This window comes from Hibiscus syriacus, unplaced genomic scaffold, assembly GCF_006381635.1.
Source record: "Hibiscus syriacus cultivar Baekdansim isolate YM2019G1 unplaced genomic scaffold, ASM638163v2 tig00110783_pilon, whole genome shotgun sequence".
NCBI classification, from domain to species: Eukaryota; Viridiplantae; Streptophyta; class Magnoliopsida; order Malvales; family Malvaceae; genus Hibiscus; species Hibiscus syriacus.
In genome coordinates, this window is record NW_024062861.1 from 897,585 (window position 1) to 915,545 (window position 17,961).

At 32.1% G+C, this 17,961-nt stretch overlaps 1 protein-coding gene, 1 long non-coding RNA gene and 1 pseudogene across 3 annotated transcripts; all 3 read left to right on the forward strand.

The window, feature by feature from the left end:
- Positions 1–84: 84 nt before the first annotated feature.
- LOC120140202 lies at positions 85–1,971 on the forward strand. Of its 2 annotated transcripts, XR_005517704.1 has the most exons (5): positions 85–99; positions 180–225; positions 791–978; positions 1,064–1,147; positions 1,466–1,971. It is a non-coding gene; the product is annotated as an uncharacterized LOC120140202 (long non-coding RNA). The 2 variants fall into 2 exon arrangements; XR_005517703.1 differs by lacking the exon at positions 85–99 and having other exon boundaries at positions 161–225.
- Positions 1,972–3,617: 1,646 nt separating this feature from the next.
- LOC120140306 lies at positions 3,618–6,486 on the forward strand (annotated as a pseudogene).
- A 1,307-nt stretch (positions 6,487–7,793) lies between these two features.
- Positions 7,794–8,311, forward strand: LOC120140208. The gene is made up of 2 exons (XM_039155220.1): positions 7,794–7,927; positions 7,960–8,311. The coding sequence occupies exons 1-2, from the start codon at positions 7,878–7,880 to the stop codon at positions 8,258–8,260; spliced, it is 351 nt and encodes a 116-aa protein (XP_039011151.1). The 5' UTR covers positions 7,794–7,877; the 3' UTR covers positions 8,261–8,311.
- Positions 8,312–17,961: the final 9,650 nt, after the last annotated feature.

Here is a 17,961-nt window from a genome sequence, read left to right on the forward strand (position 1 = left end):
CTCCCTAATCTTCTCTCCTCCGCTCTTAAGTCTCGCAAAAACGACAACCCCTTCAAGTCGCGTTCCTGTCGTTTCGGTCAACTGTCGTTTGCTTTTGAGGTTTCAAAATTTCTATTAATCGTAGTTTTCTCTATTTTTTCTTTCAATATAGACACTGTTGACGGTTATTGACGGAGCAGAATCTGACGGCAATGTGCTGATTTTTCCTGAGATGATCAAATACAAGTAAGCTTTCCTTTTCCTTTTTCGAACCAATTTCTTTCTAAATTTTGTTCAATTTCCTTTTACATGGTCTGCTGTTGTAAAAGAAGAATAAGAAGGATTTGAGCTTTACATTTGGTAAACTATCGAGTATGAATCTGATTGTTTTTCTTCATATGCTGACCGTCCAGTAAAAATCTGCTTTATATTTACACGCATATGCATATAAATATAGATACATACATACATACATATATATAGAAGTACTTTTTTAAAACATTTTCCGTGTCGTTATCTAACTTAAACCAGGAAATTAACGTTTGCTGAATTATGATTTATACCTGGTTTGATGGACATGTGTCAAAAACTCGAAGCTGATTGCGGAGTTGAATGTTATCATCCTTCTGTAATTGTAAATTTGTAGCTATGATGAGGATTAGCATGTGTTTTGTTTATTTACTATTTTCTTATGTTTATTTGTTGGATTGAGATTGGATTTTTTTGCCTTTGTTTGAAAAAGAATGAGAGAATGCTAAGATTATGAGTGATGGGATTTTGTGCTGAGGCTCTTTAATTATATTGGTGGAAGGGGTTTGACGGACTTCAATGTGGATGCCTTCGTTGAGGATGTTCTTGTGAACAGGGAGATTGAGTTGCGAGGACTGAAGGGCCAGGTGTTTGTAAGTGCTTGCTCTCAACTCACATTGGAGGGCACAAGTATGCTGGGAACTTGATTATCTTCAGCCTAGATTCCGAGGGAAAGATTATGGGCAACTGGTAGTGTTGGCATCATTGTGTCATTATGCTTCTATGGCATTTAATGGATTTTGATATTATTGGGTCTTTCCCCCGAATGGTTTAGGTATGGCTATGTTACTCCTGATGATATACCTGAATTGCTGGATCAGCAAATTGCAAAGGGAGAAATAATAGAACGCCTTTGGAGGTTTTTGTATTTCATCTATGCATTGCTTAAGTTGGTCGAATTTGTGGTATTCCAATTGGTTCTATTTTTCGGTACATTCATCATTTTTGGAATCTATGTCACTACATAATTAAATTGCAGAATATTGGAATCTATTCAGTATTCACTGGAAGAGTTCATAGGTTACTATTACTGCTGCTGTCATTGATTGTCTTAACTTGTTCACAACAAAGGCTGTGCTTGTTTACTTTGTAGTGTGCTTTGCTGGTAAGAAGCCCCATGTCTTCACATATTCTCTATTAACCTTTCAGTTATTCCTTTCTATGTCAACATCTACAGGGGTAAAATGGGGGATTCTACTGAAGGAGGCGAACAGAAGCTTCCAAATGGGACCGAAGCGAAGCAAAATGAGAAGCATGAAGAAACTACTGCTTAGAAGACAACAGAAAATGTGGGTGGTTGTTGTCAGAGTGCTAACAGGTTTACCTGTTGCATGAGTCATGACTGCTAGCTCGGAACCAAGTGAAGAACTGAGAGAAGTGCCCGGAAAGACTGGGTTGTGCAAACTGAGAAGCTGGGTAGAATCATGGGAGCAACGTGACGTTCTTACGGCAGCAGCTGTGGTTGGAGCTACAGCGACCATTGCCTTGGCTTATAGCTACTATAGAAGGTCAGGCTGAAGGATTCTTTGTAATCCTAAGTCTTACAGTTTGCTTGTGTGTTGTGTTACATACGCCTGTTTTTCGGTCGCCGATGCGGTAGTTGATAAAATAATCCTCCAGACGACAAACTTGTTTAGGAGGTTGATACGGATATTCGGATTTTACAATATCGGTATTCAGAATGCCGAACCGAATTAAGGTGTAGGGATGAAATGTTACCCCCACTCATTTATTTCGGATCAGTCGATATCTGTTCAAATTAAGAAGCTGTTACACTATATGTGAGGCTTTTGCTTGCTTCATCCCAATATAAAAGGCCTTCAACTTGGTTTGAAGCCATAGTATCTACCCTTGCTTCATAATGGTAGATGGATTATTATTTATTATTCCTTTATATTTTAATTCTTAAATTTACTTCAAAAACATTTGCCATGATTTTACCACTGCTTGTAATATTTTCGGCCCATATTAGATCCTAGTATTATTGGACATAGGAAATGACATTTTTGCCCTTTCTCTACTATCTAACAAAAAATTCCAAATTTTTATCCCGATTATCTGATTTTTTTTTGAATTTTAACATTTTGTAGCTTTTAACATAATTTCTATATAAAAAATTCACGTAATACTAAAATCAAATTCTTGGAGTAAACTATTTATTTGCGAGATAAAATTTACTTTTAGGAAAATTATTATTTTAGTTCTTAAACTTTTTCTAAATTTACACTTGACCATGATTTTCATTTTATTTTTGGTCACTAAACGAGTTTATAGAATATTACAAAATCATACTTAAAATATCCAGTTTTTCATTAACACCTCGATTTTTTTTATCAAAATATATATAATTTTTAATGTAATACCTAAAGTGACACGTGAATGAATGTTAATAATATTTATCTATTTTTATTCTAAATTTATAATAAATAATAATTTTAACATATAAATTCAAAATATTTAAATTTATAAGAGGACCAATATCCGTAAACATTATAATTATCATCCTAATCCAAAAAAACCAAAATGATTATCGATGGATTGTGATATCTAGTCACGGATACACAAAGAACTTGTAAATCCAGCGACTTCCATGTGACGTCCATTTCGCAGTTTCATTAATAAAAAACATCCAGATAAAAAGGTATACTTTTCAAAAGCAAGCCCACTTTTGCATTCTCTTTCAACATTTTATCTCAAATTTGAAGGCAATGAAAGATACTCAGATCCCCCATGATGCTCTGCAAGTTTGCCTATTTCAATTAGAGGTATTGTAATTCCCCTTCTAGACTCGACCCAGTTTCAATTCTTGTTTACTTTCACACTTCAGATCTTGAGAACGCGCTATTTTTCAATCTCTCTTTAGTTTTAACCAATTATCAGCCGCCAACAGAAAAGGGTCTCTTTCAGAATTCATGGCTTTTCTGTTGATACGAAACAGCGGTGTTTTTTTGGCGTTTCGTGACCGCAGCCACCGTTTACTTTTCTTGAAAGTGAATTTAAGTTTTGTCTTTGCTGGTAATAAAGTCTTTATTATGATATATATATGATTGTTCTGATTCTTTAATTCATTTAGGTTGAGTCTTGGTGTAATATAAGTCCAAGGAAGTAACTTATTGGGAAATATACTTAGCAAGGAAGGCTTTCCTTGTTTTAAGATAGTGATGGAGAAGCTTACGTTTGATGGTCTCTGAGTTTTTGGTAAAGAAGGAAATTTGAAGTTTCTAGGAAAGTCCAATAGTATATATCGTTTCAATGTATATATATTGATGCTTGCTTTGGGGGTTTCCATTTTTATCTGTTGGTGTTCTTATATATAATATATATATTTTGTTTTCTGTTTGATATTGATTTGGTTTAGATTGATATTGTGTGCCGTATCGATATAGTTGAAAAGGAGAAGAGGGTTTTGTAGAAGATTTCAGGAAGTTTCTTTGGTGATTTCATTCCTTAATTGTGATTCTCTGGTTGCTTCTTGGTTGTGCATTTATATCTGGCTTTTAGGTTATCCGGTATTTGGGCTGAAATTTTTGATTTTGATTCATTTGCGGACAAAGGAATCGATATTTGTAACAAATTGGGAATTTCTATAGATATTTAAGTTGATGGGAGGCAGTAGTTCAAAGGAAGGGAATCAGAGGCAGAATTCATCATGGGATTTCGTAACAGCAATACTCAGTCATTGTATGATCAGAAAGTCCCCATTATGTGCCGCAGTATAGCTATGCCTCCCCACAGTATTATCCTCCATCACAACCTGAGCTGCAGTATTATCCACCTTCGCAAAACCGTGGCAGTGATAAAAGGACACTAGACCGGAGGTATTCAAGAATTGCGGACAATTACAACTCCTTAGATCAGGTTTATATCTACATTACTTTCGATATTATTAGTTTTTATATTAGTTTATGCGTTATCCTTATGCAGGACAATGATGCGGTAATTGTTGCTTAATCGATTGATTACAGGTTACAGAGGCTCTTGCTAAAGCTGGTCTTGAATCTTCCAATCTCATTGTCGGTATTGATTTCACAAAGAGCAATGAGTGGACAGGTTAAGCTCAACTATCTTAATTTCCAGGAGTAATCTATGTTGTTGCCGTACTGGAATCTACTTAATCAAGCTTGTTTTGTAGGGAAATATCATTCAATAGAAAAAGCTTGCACCACATTGGAGATGGTTTAAATCCTTACGAACAAGCATATAATTATGGGAAAACATTAGCTGCCTTTGATGAGGATAATTTAATTCCTTGCTTTGGATTCGTGATGGTAGGGTTTCATTTGTTTTACATACGAGAATGCTATTTATTGAATGCAGATGTAAGAATTACTCGTATTTTTGCCGCATCACATGATCAAGATGTCTTTAGTTTCTACCCGGATGACGATTTTGTAATGGATCGAGGAAGTCTTAGGCCGTATAGAGAAATTGTGCCACATACGACTTGCAGGTTTACTTATCTCTTGTGTTTTATCCTTATTCGTAGTTACCTTGATGCATATGTGATCAAAATAATTATTACAATTCTTTCCAGGACCTACATTGCTCCTATCATTGAAATGGCAATGACCATGTTGAGCAGAGCAGTGGCCAGTACCACGTGTTAGTGATAATCGCTGATGGTCAGGTTTTTCTCACTTTGGTGGGTTACTTCACTTAGTTTCGAGACTTTCTTGAAATAAAAAGGGGCAGAAAGTAACTTGTGTAGTTAAGGGTTGGTACGGGAATAATATGAATAAAGCATGCTGACATGAAGGTCTCATATAGGTTAATCACTAACACTAATGTTTGTTTTAGGTAACTAGAAGCGTTGATACTCAGCAGGCCAGCTAAGTCCGCAAGAGCAAAAACTGTTGATGCCATAGTGCAAGCAAGGTAACATCCTACTCAAGCATTCGATAATTTAATATCTTTTTCTCTTTCTCGGTGCAACCGCTTTCTTTCTTACTTGTTTCTCATATTTCAGCAAGCTTCCTGTCGATTATATTGGTTGTGTTGGAGATGGACCCTGGGATATGATGAAGGAGTTTGACGACAACATTCCTGCTCGAGCATTTGATAATTTCAGGTAAACTCTGAGTTGCATACAAAAAGTTTAATGTTCAATATTACTGTCTTTGTTCCAATGGTATTATCATTATATGCTTCAATCACTGCGGTTTTCTTATCCTCCTTTTACTCTAGTTTGTGAATTTCACGGAGATTGTCGAAGAATACATCCCCATCCCGGATGGAGACGGAATTTGCTCTAGCCGCGCTAATGGAGATTCCTTCACAGTACAAAGCAACCATTGAGCTTAATATTTTGGGGTAATGATTCGTTCCATGTTGGCCTTTTTAAAGGTTTATGTCTTACCCTTTAATGACTTCAAGTTTGATGTTGATTTTCAATTTATTTGTGCAGTGGTCGAAAGGGAAATGTTCCCGAGAGATTTCCCTTACCTCCTCCTACATATGGTGTAGCATCTTTCAACAGCTCAAAACCGTCCCGTTCTACCAGTCTTCAACATGGTTCAGCATCTTTCAACAGCTCAAAACCGTCCCATTCTACTAGATTCCCACCAAGCGTCCCGCCTTATCCGGAAGATGGTAATATCCACAGCCCAACTCCCCCAGCCCCGAGTTCTACCTATGATAACCAGGTACGAAAATTTTAAAACATCGATTGGCCTGTATTTTCTATTAATGATAAATCGCCTTTGCGTTCAACTTTCAATCCGAAATTCTGAAGGAGCAAAGACTTAAAGATCGTGAACTGCATATATGATGATTCATCCGAACGCTTAACATTTATATTCTCTTGCGATTGATTTGAACAGCTTTGTGTCATTTGCCTTAGTAACACGAAAGACATGGCATTCGGTTGCGGACATCAGGTAAACATGTCGTAATCGGTTATTGGTGTAGGTAATCGTAGATGAAGATGCTGACATAATACTGCCCTTTTATCTTTGTTCTTTCAGACCTGTGAAGAATGCGCGAAGGACCTCCAAACGTGTCCGATATGCCGAAGTCCGATCCAAACCAAAATAAAGCTCTACTTTTGAATTAAAACAGTGTTTACCCCATCATTCATGGTTTGGTTTGTTATTGAGAAAATGAAGTAGTGATAGGTCAAAGCCAATCATCCTTTCTGTCCATTCTTTGGTTTGAATTCTTTGTACATTTGGAAATTCGATTATTTCATTTCTTCCTGCTCTTTTCAACTTATTATCTTATTGTCTGTCATATGTTATAAAATTGGTAAAATGTATAACAGGTTATTGAATTTTGTTTAAATGATTACTTTGGTTAATAATTATTCAAAAGTTATAAAATAGTCATTAAATTTATTGAACTATTTATAATTGCACGGTCATGAGAGAGAGTCTATAGTTGATTTCCAATTGATTCGATGGAAAATAAACATGATTATTGATGGTCTTATCAAATTTATTAAATCCTTTTGATGAATCTTTGTTATTTTTTGAAGCTGTTGCTAATTTATTACAGAATTGTTACCCTAAACGTTTACATGATCCCGTAGTTAATTCCCGATTGATGTAATGGTCTTTTGAGCTTTTTTCCAATTAGAAAAAACAATGCAGATTGCAAATTTTTTTTACTCAATTTTTGTCTCATTCTTATATTTATCATTAAAGTATAAACTTTTATTTAACGATGTTATGGTTAAACATTTTTCACTTAAAAATTATATAGGCATAATATTTAAAATCTGTCTTTAATGTTCGATTAAATAGTCACTTTAATCTCTATTTTTAGAATTTTTAGCACCTAATTTTATTTTGCAACAAAAAGACTCTGATATGGGGTGAAAACCCATAGTTAATAAATTGTCAACGCTCCAAAATAGAGATATTTTTACCATAAAATGAAACATTAAGTGTTAATATGCTCTAGAAAAAAATAAGAGTCAAAGTGACTATTCGATCTAACATTAAAGATCTTTTATCCTAAATTGGAACATGTGAGGTTAAAATGTTAAACGAAAAAAAAGGAATTAGAATTATTATTTTGATAAGTGTTGGAAGGCTAATTTTGACATTATGTCAATTATAAAATTATCCAAAATTTCAATGATTTTGAGGTGAAAAATGAGTCGTATATCTTGATTCCACACTCATTGGACGGTGAATATTATATAACATAATTGTTTAAGTTTTAAGTTTAGGGTTGAGTTTTAAACTCATTTAGATAAAATTTTATAAATTTTTCATTTTTAGATGAAGAAGATAAAATAGAAAATGACGTGAATAACACATAAATTCTATCATATAAGTACATATGATTATTATATCATTCTTTCATTTATGATTTAACGTGACTAAAATATAAATAAATTAAAATATAAATGAAATCGTAAAAGCTTTGAAGTTTTAATTATTAAAATAAGAGAGAAAAAAGTGATGGAGAAAAGCCGCCAACCTATACCTTTGCATTGAATGCAGTCCAACTGTTATAGCGAAACCAACCATCTACATTTCAATATGGAGTTATTACAAGCTTAATTGGAAGGCAGTAGCTACCCACCCACCCTTGTTTCCAATCATTTCAGCTTTTTCAAGATCCCCAAAGTAAAACCATTTGGAATGGCCTCGGCTACCAAGTTTTCTTACCAGAGACTGAAGCATGAGAAAGGGCGTGATGAGGTCGAAGACGATGGATTTGCAGAGAGATTTACAGGGAAATCAAGGCCATGGCCGAGGCTACGAAGGGTGTCAGTCAAGAGAGATTCAGGGTTAAGGTTCCAAGCCTGAAGAGGTATTTGAGGAAGAAAGTGAAGGTTGCTAGGGTTTCGTTTGGGAAGCTGGTGAAGAGATTGAAGGAGAGTCAAGCTCATTTTGGTGATCTTTTCGCTGGGAATTATATGTTCATTCAAGTGAACCCTACAACCATGAAATGTTGCTTAGCAAAACCTTGTCAAGGCATTGCTCTAACAACCCTGCCTTCTTCTCTCTCTAGGATTGCTTGATGTTTTGGGGTTTCATTTCAGATTCAAGTGTAAGCAAAGGGATTTCTGGGAAAATATGAAAAGTTTTCTACATTAATTTCATTACTATAAATTAAAGTATTATTTGGTATGCTTCATTCATGATTCAAATGTAATTACTAATATTACATGTGGTATTTGGATTCAGAGCTGTTTCGATTTCATAATAAAAATGATAGCGAATTTTGATGAAATAGTTTGAAGATTTAATTGAAAATTTTAAAGGTTTAACTAATGTTTTTGAAAGATTTGATGAAAACTTTTTAAAAACTATGAGAATTTAATTAAAATTTTAAAAGATACCAGAGGCTTAATAAATATTTTTAATAAATTGTGATCAATAAAATACTTTGATATGTTCATTCATTACAGCTTTCAATATTTTAATAATTGAATCCATTCAAAATGGTTACAAATTATCACAAAATCTTACAATGTTTAAATATTTTTAATAAAAATTTTATGTTTAATTAACAATATTTAAATACTGTAAGATTTTGTGATTATTTGTAACCATTTTGAATGGATTCAATTATTAAAGTATTAAAAGCTGTAATGAATGGACCTATCAAGTAATTCATTGATTAAGGAGAACATTGTTCTGTTTAAAGGTATATGATTCGAGTAGTTGTGTGTATATGTATATGTGTTTCAATAACTAAAAGATTATAAATAAATATTTTTTTATAATTATCTCTAGTTCTATACCATTAGTTGTAGTGACAGAATAAATAATTTTTTTGTTGGACATACATATATTAATAATATTATAAATAAATATAAATAAAATTTTAAAGTAAATAAAATTAATAAAATAAATAAATAATTATAAAAAAATTCACATAAACTCAATCTTGATCCGCCGCTGCCTAGTTGGGGATGGATGTGAAAGAGGAGGATCAGACATGAAAGTTCAAGTTCTAAAAGTCATTCATGAAATGTATGACACGTGTTGTTTAATTATACCACTTGGCACTTCTGTGGTCTTAAAGATAGAATAGTTAAAGCACGTGTCCTGTCCATGTACACATCCATGTTTCGACCTCAACGCCATATTTTTTCATGGCTTAATACAAAATAAGTCACTGTACTTTATTTCGAAAAATATTTTAATGCCTATAAGAACAAAGCTAGAAAAGTTAATTTGGTGTTAAATTTAAAGAAAATTTATTTTTGGTGTCAAATTTAGAAATTGTACGAAGAATTTTTTTCAAATGGATGAAAATTATTAATAGGTGAAATTTTATGTTTAAGGGTGCTAATATTATTTTAAAAACATGTTAAGTTTATTTTTTTAAATTTGCGTATATATATATATATAAATATAATAGGTGTATAATGTTTTCATCGTAGATTTTTAGGTGTCTGGATCGTAACGGCCATTAAATTTGGTCATTAAGTGACACATGTCACATTTTGATAATTTATTTATTAAAAAACCAAATAGCCCAACCCGTGCGTCTTCTCCCTTTTCCCTTTCCAATTCCTCCTTCTATAATCACCGATCGACCAGTCATGACCGTCACTGTCGCATTCATCAACATTGACGTCGACTCCCGAGCAAACCCTATTGACCTTTATTCGTAAACTGCCACCGTTTTCTATGGAAAAACGTTCAAAGCTTCGTTCGGTTTTAAGCCATCGTCATTTTTTTTGTCGATTCTGGTCGATCCCGACGTCCATATGCCACACTTCACCACCATTCGAATCGTCGTGTAATTCCGATCAAAACCCAAGTGGTCGACGATGATGGCGGTTGGAGATGACAAACGACGATTGATAATAGGGGTTAAAATGAGATATTTTAGTTTTTTAGATATTTTTTATAGTTTCATTAAAAATTGGATATTTTTATAAATAAATTAAGCTTTTTTAAAATAATTTTTTATTATTAAATTTTTTTAAAAATTAAAAAAACATAACCATAGATATTTAAAAGTATAACTGAGAAAAATTTAGCACATATTTTAACAAAAATTTCTTTAAGCGTTAAAATGTTTTTCGAGACAGTTTTGATACTTATTTTTGTATTAAACATTTTTTATTGAGATATTTTGGTTCACATAAAATATTATTATCAAAGTGAATAAATTTTTTAAAATTATATCTTTATTTTTAGTTTGTAGAAAATATCATTATGAGGTAATAACTTATTATTAATAGTAGTATTTTTTAATTAAAATGGTGTGAATGTCATTATCTTCAAATACTTAGGTATTATATAATTCCAATCACTTTATATAAGAATAACCCTAAAATAATGAATTCTTTTTATATAGATCATTTTCAATTCTCATTCTTTATTTTTTACTCAAAGTTATAAACATAATAATAATATACAAAGAGTTTAATTTAGTAACATATTATCAAATTTGAGTAGCTAAAATTATTTTTTTATTTTAATATTTAATATATTAATCATTTTATAATTTTATGAGGTAAAAATGACATTATTATAAAAAATAATAATTTAAAATAATAATTTAACTTTGAGTTATTAAAACTGGATCTTATACATTGAAAAATTATATATTTGTCCACTAATTTTTTCATTATATTATGTTTATATAAATAAATATGATACTTATGAAATTATTTAAAATATAAGTTTGATAACAAATTATATTAATTATATGTTAAATGCATTTTTTCAAAAATTAGATATTATAATAATTAAAATATTTTTATAATTTTTCATTCAAATATTTATAATTTAGTATTAAATTTAAATTTGTTGAAATCATAAGGATAATTTTGTAAAATATGCATTCAAGTAACCTTATGTATATTTTTTTGAACAGAAGTAATCTTATATTTTTCCAACTAAACATTGTAATCTTACATTCACGCTAAATAAACAAACAAGGTAATACAACACGTTCAAAGTAATATTTTTTAAAGGAAAAGGCAAACCTCATTAAACCCTTTTACTAACGTGCCACATCAACAATCCTTTAAAGATATAACAACAATCAACTTTCATTGACAATATCTTAATTAAATAAAATCGAAAGTAGCCATATATTATGTTTTTTTAAACTGATGAGGAAAAATAGACAAAACATAAACGAAAACGATCAATCATGTAGTTAACCAATTTTTTTTTGAACTGCTTTCCATACAAAGGCTTCCACTTTGAGAGGGGCTAAATTTGTCCAAACCATTTTCAAAGTGATATTACATTCAAGTAATATTATTTTCAAATGTAATCTTACATTTCATAAATCAAACGATCCCAGATAAACTAAATCATTGTTGACATTTGTTTATTTATAATTTTCTCATAAACAGGGAGATAATATATATCTTTTATTAAGTGTTGCTATTTTTTCATTTGCAATTTGATATTAAAAAGTATTATAAAGCCAAAATTTACCTATTTTATAACCATAATAAAATGATAATTATAATTCACAAGTTACAAATTAAAATAAATTAACAATTAAGGTTATAAGCATTACTTTTATTATTATTTTTAAAGTCAAATCTAATTTAAGTTTGTATCACTTTATGATTTGTTTGTGTAAATTTTGATTTAGGTTAATATTAAATTTGGATTTTTTAGGTTTCAAGCTATTATCTGTTGAAAACATTTTGTGTTTCAATATAACAAATTAAGTTTAAATGAATTTTAAGATTTTACAAATGATTTTATAAGTATACTTGATTTAATTAATTGGATATCAAATTACTCCAAGTTTTTCAAGTTCAAATTCAAACCTTACTAAAGTGTAAAATTGTGTTTTATACTTAAACTATTTTTAAAACAATTTTCATAAAGTATTTTGAACCAAAATCAAGCCTAAAATCAATTTATCAAGTGATGCACCGATGCACCAATCCATACATCGATGCACCATGAATTAAATTGAACATCGAATGCATTTCATGCATCGATGCACATACCATGCATCGATGCACTGAGGATTTTATGAAAACATCGAATGCATTTGATCCATCGATGCACTCTGGCTATTTTGAAACATCGAATGCACTTGATGCATCGATGCACTCTTAGTGCACCGATGCACTAAGGGTCCAACGGTTAAAATATTTGAATTTTACTGATACACCGATGCACCATGGGTATGCATCGATGCACCGACGCTCCCAACTGCTTTAATTAATTGTTTTCACACTTATACGACTCTATTGACTCCACTAAGCATCCCCAACGTTCAGAATCATTTGAAGGTGTATTTAAACAAGCTTAGAAGCCATTGATCAATAACAAGAAACAACAATCAACAAGAATCAAGAGAGAATCAAAGAGAAAGCATCAAACCTCAAGTTTGAGCATTTCAAGCCTATTTTTCATTCAAATTCATTTTGCTTTCAAGAACACTACTTGTACTCAATTGTATTCATTTTTAGTGTTCTTTTCTTTGTTCTAGAATTGTGCAAACAATCTACCTTGTGAGGATTTCCTTGTAAGTTTGCAAATTTATAATATTCTATTTGAGAAAGAGTGTTCTCAAGAATTGGGGTATATTCTTGAGGTTGTAAGGTTATCTCTTTGGCCTCAAAAGAAAGAACAAATTAGTGATTTTGTTGGAAAATCCTTAGTGTGGATAGCTAAGGTATGGACGTAAACTTTGATTGAGAAAGTCGAACCACTCTAAATCGATGTGCAATTACTTTCAATTTTCTGCAAAAGCTTCCACCAAAATTTTAATTGCCAATTCACCCCCTCTTGGCCGATTCCGTCGATCGATTAACTCAACGATTGGTATCAGAGCATCATTTGAATGTTTAATCACCTCTTGAGTTGATTCGGGAAGAGTTACATCGATTATTAAGTAGCAATGGCCTTTACTTCAAATGTCGACTCCGGTCTCGATTCGACTCCGGTCTCGATTCGATGCCCGTCAACAAGCCTCCTTTCTTCAATGGAGCTAACTATGCCTATTGGAAGAATAGGATGATGTATTTCATTCAGCAAGTGACATGAGAGCATGAAATGTTGTAGAAGATGGATATATCAAGCCTCTCACTCATCCAAGATTGTGGAGTGAATGAGAGAAATGTTCCAGCTCAACTCTAAACAATCCATATCATATTTTGTGCTCTTAGACCAGATGAATATGAAGAGTTTCATCTTGTACAACCGCCAAAGAAATATGGGATAAACTACAAGTCACTCATGAAGACACCGACGAGGTAAAAGAATCTAAAATTAGTCTTCTAACACATAGCTATGCAAATTTTAGGATGAAACCAAATAAAGATATTAAAGATATGACGGATAGATTCTCAACGATTGTCAATGGTCTAATCTTAGAGAGATCATTCCAAACGAAATGCTTGCGAGGAAGTTAGTTTACTCACTTCCAAAATCGTGGCAATCCAAGAAGACGACAATCATCGAGGATAAGAACCTAAAATACTTAACTCTTGAAGAGCTAATTGGTTCCCTCCTCACTCATGAAATGATGCTTGAAGATGAGGTGGACCTCGATAAGATTGATGAGACACCAAAGGAGAATGATAAGAAGAAAAACATTGGAGTTGCTCTTAAATTCACAAAATGAGAGTGATTCAGATGAAGATGACGATGATGAGGAAATGCCATTGTTTGCCAAACGATTCAGAAAAATGATGAGACCTTACCGAGGAAGAAAATTCAAACGAAATGAAGGTCTCAAAAATAAACCAAAAGAGAAGGACCCTATGTCAAATATGATTGCCACAATTGAAAAGAAAGGGTTATCAAAGAATATGCACAAGGCTCATGTGGCTACATGGAGCGATGGAGAGGGTTCCGATGAAGAGGAACAAGAAGTAGCAAACTTGTGCTTGATGGTATTCGAGGAAGATTCTAAGGTAACCTCTAACTCATCTGAATTAGATGATTTATCTTATGATGAGTTATTAGAGGAATATAATAGGTTGGCTTCGGATTATGAGAAATTGTTTTTAAAATATAAAAATGATGTCTCAAAATTGAAAAATGAAAATAAGCTCATATCCAAGACCAACAATGATTTGAAAGTAAATCAAATATTGCAAATCAAACTAGAAGAGTTTGAAAAGAAAAATTCAGATTTGCAAATTTACTTTCAAGGTCAATGATGATCATCAAAAGAAAATTGATGATCTTAAAGCTTCTTTTGATAAAGTTGGAACAAAACATTTTGAAAATGGAGAAAATTCAAAATCCAACTTTGTTAGAAAAAATTTTAAAAACTACAATCATAGAGGTCACCGAAGAACCTCTAATGGAAAAATCGTTAGAAGTATATGAGTTCCTAAAGGACTCATTACTACTAAAGATAAAGATATCATACACAAATGAATACCTAAGGGGACTAGGATTTTGGAAACTAATGAATATGGACCCAAAAGAATTTGGGTGCCAAAAATTAGAAATTAATCTATGTTTGTAGGAAAAGGATCATTACTACAAGGCACGGGAAACAAATTCAAACTCATGGTACCTTGATAGTGGATGCTCAAGACACATGACCGGAGACAAAAGCCAGTTCATAGAGCTTAACGCCAAAAATGGAGGAGAAGTGACTTTTGGTGATAATTCAAAAGGTCACATCGAAGGTATAGGTATCATAGGTAATACCTCTTCCATACAAATTAAAAATATTTTATATGTGAATGGATTAAAGCATAATCTCTTAAGTATTAGTCAATTATGTGATAAAGGATTCAATGTCATGTTTGAAACTAATGGTTGTAAAGTTATTGACATTGCATCTAATCGGATTATGCTTGTTGGTCACATAATAGGAAATATATACATGGTGCATTTAGACTTTATTGATATGACTAATTTATGCCTAGTTGCTAAGGATGAGCATGATAGTTGGTTATGTCATAGGAGACTAGAACATGCTAGTATGAGTGTTTTGCAACGACTAATTCAAGGAAATTTAGTTCGAGGGTTGCCTAAGCTTAAATTTGATAATGATAAAATCTGTGATGCTTGTGCTAAAGGAAAAAAAGCGAATTTCTTTTAAATCCATTAATGATGTATCAACTAGTAGAGTATTACAATTGATCTATATAGATCTTTTTGGGCCAACTAGGACCACTAGCTTGTATGGAAAACAATATGCATTTGTCTTGGTAGATGACTATTCTAGATATACTTGGGTTCTATTCTTAAGTACTAAAGATGAAACATTAGAAAAATTCATCATGTTTTCAAAAGTAATCCAAAACGAAAAAGGTTACTCTATAACTAGTGTTAGGAGTGATCATGGAACTGAATTTGAAAATCTCGGATTTACTGATTTTTGTAATTCTAATGGTATTAGCCATAATTTTTCAGCACCTAGAACCCCTCAACAAAATGGAGTTGTTAAGAGGAAAAATCGAACTTTAGAAGAAATGGCTAGAACCATGCTTTGTGAAAACAATTTGCCAAAATATTTTTGGGCGGAAGCCACAAATACCGCTTGTTATATTGTAAATCGAGTAATGATTAGGTCAATCTTAAAGAAAACTCCATATGAATTTTTCAAAAATAAAAAGCCTAACATTAGCTATTTTCATCCTTTTGGATGTAAATGTTTTTGTTTTAAACAACGGTAAAGAGAATCTTGGCAAATTGGATGCTAAAAGTGATGAAGGAATTTTTCTGGGTTATTCCTTAAATTGTAAAGCTTATCGAGTATTTAATAAAATAACTTTAGTTGTAGAAGAGTCTATATATGTTATTTTCGATGATAATCCTCTTCCGAGGAAGGATTCTTGTTTGAATGATGATGTAGGTATTATAAATATAAATGACGTTGAATATGATGTTGGAGAACCATCATCAAAGGAAGAAACGAAAGATGAGGAAACTCAAGATCCTCTCGAGAATCCAACCATTGAAGAAAGTGAAGTATCTTACCCAAGAGAGAACAACTATGTCAATGATGGGTGAGATATAGGTGATCCATCCAAAGGGGTAACAACTCGATATTCTCTTAGAAATATTTGTAATTATTTTGCATTTATCTCATGCATAGAGCCTAAGAATATTAAAGAAGCATTAAAAGATGAACATTGGATTATGGCTATGCAAGAAGAGTTAAATCAATTTGAGAGAAGAAAAGTATGGACATTAGTTGAAAGGCCTATAATAAATCTATTGTAGGTACTAGATGAGTATTTAGGAATAAACTTGATGAGAGTGGTAATATAGTGAGAAACAAGGCTAGACTTGTTGCTCAAGGCTATACTCAATAAGAAGGCATATATTATGATGAAACATACGCTCCCGTAGCTAGGATGGAAGCAATTAGAATATTATTAGCATTTGTATGTTTTCATAAATTTAAATTATATCAAATGGATGTTAAAAGTTCATTTTTAAATGGTTTTATAAAGGAAGAAGTGTATGTGGAACAACCTCCTGGTTTTGAAGATTTAAAATTTCCAAATCATGTTCTTAAGTTGACAAAAGCACTTTATGGTTTAAAACAAGCTCCTAGAGCTTGGTATGAAAGATTGTCAAACTTTTTAATTGAGAAAGGTTTTTCCAAAAGGAAGGTTGACACTACATTGTTTTTAAAGCATAAAGATAAAGATTTATCAGTAGTTCAAATTTATGTTGATGATATAATATTCGGTTCTACTAATGATGTTATTTGCCAAGAATTTTCTAAGCTAATGCAAAGTGAATTCGAGATGAGCATGATGGGGGAGCTCTCATTTTTCTTGGGACTCCAAAATCAAGCAAAGAAAAGATGTCATCTTCATCAAACAGGCTAAGTACGTCAAAGATATGTTCAAGAAGTTTGGACTGGAAAATGGGAAGCCACATAACACTCCAATGAGCTCATCGGCAAAGCTTGGCATAGATGAAGGAGGTAAATGTGTGGATGTTAAATTATATAGGTCAATGATTGGTTCTTTGCTTTATCTAACTGCAAGTAGACCGAACATTATGTTTAGTGTTTGCTTATGTGCTAGATTTCAATCATGCCCTAAGGAATCACATTTACTAGCTGTTAAGAGGATCTTTAGATACCTTAAGGACACTCTTAGTTTAGGAATTTGGTATCCTAGAGACTCTAGCTTTAGCTTGCATGCCTTCTCTGATGCGGATTATGGAGGATGCAAATTAGATAGGAAAAACACCTCTGGTACTTGCCAATTCCTTGGAAATATGCTGATTTCTTGGTTTTCAAAGAAACAAAATTGTGTTGCATTATCTACCACTGAAGCGGAATACATTTCACCCGGTAGTTGTTGTGCACAAGTTTTATAGATGAAACAACAACTTTTTGATTATGGAATTGAAGTAGGTACCATTCCTATCAAGTGTGACAATACTAGTGTTATTTGTCTCACTAAAAATCTCATCCAACACTTTAGAACTAAGCATATTGAAATTAGACATCACTTCATTAGAGACCATGTCGCTAAGGAAGATGTAGTTCTAAAATTTGTTGATACTTTGCACCAATTAGCAGATATCTTTACAAAACCTTTAGACAAGGAAAGATTTTGGACACTTAGGAGAGAATTAGTTTTAACTGACCTATCTTCACTTAGTGTTTAAAATAATTTTATCACTTTTAAGTATATATGAAAAGTGCTTATAATAATAATTTTTGATTGCATTCTTTGCTATTAGTTAGGGGGAGTTTATGTTTCTTGATGAAAATTAATTTTATGTTCAAAAGTAGTTTAAGGATTAATTTGATTGATTGAACATGATTAATTTTCAATATATG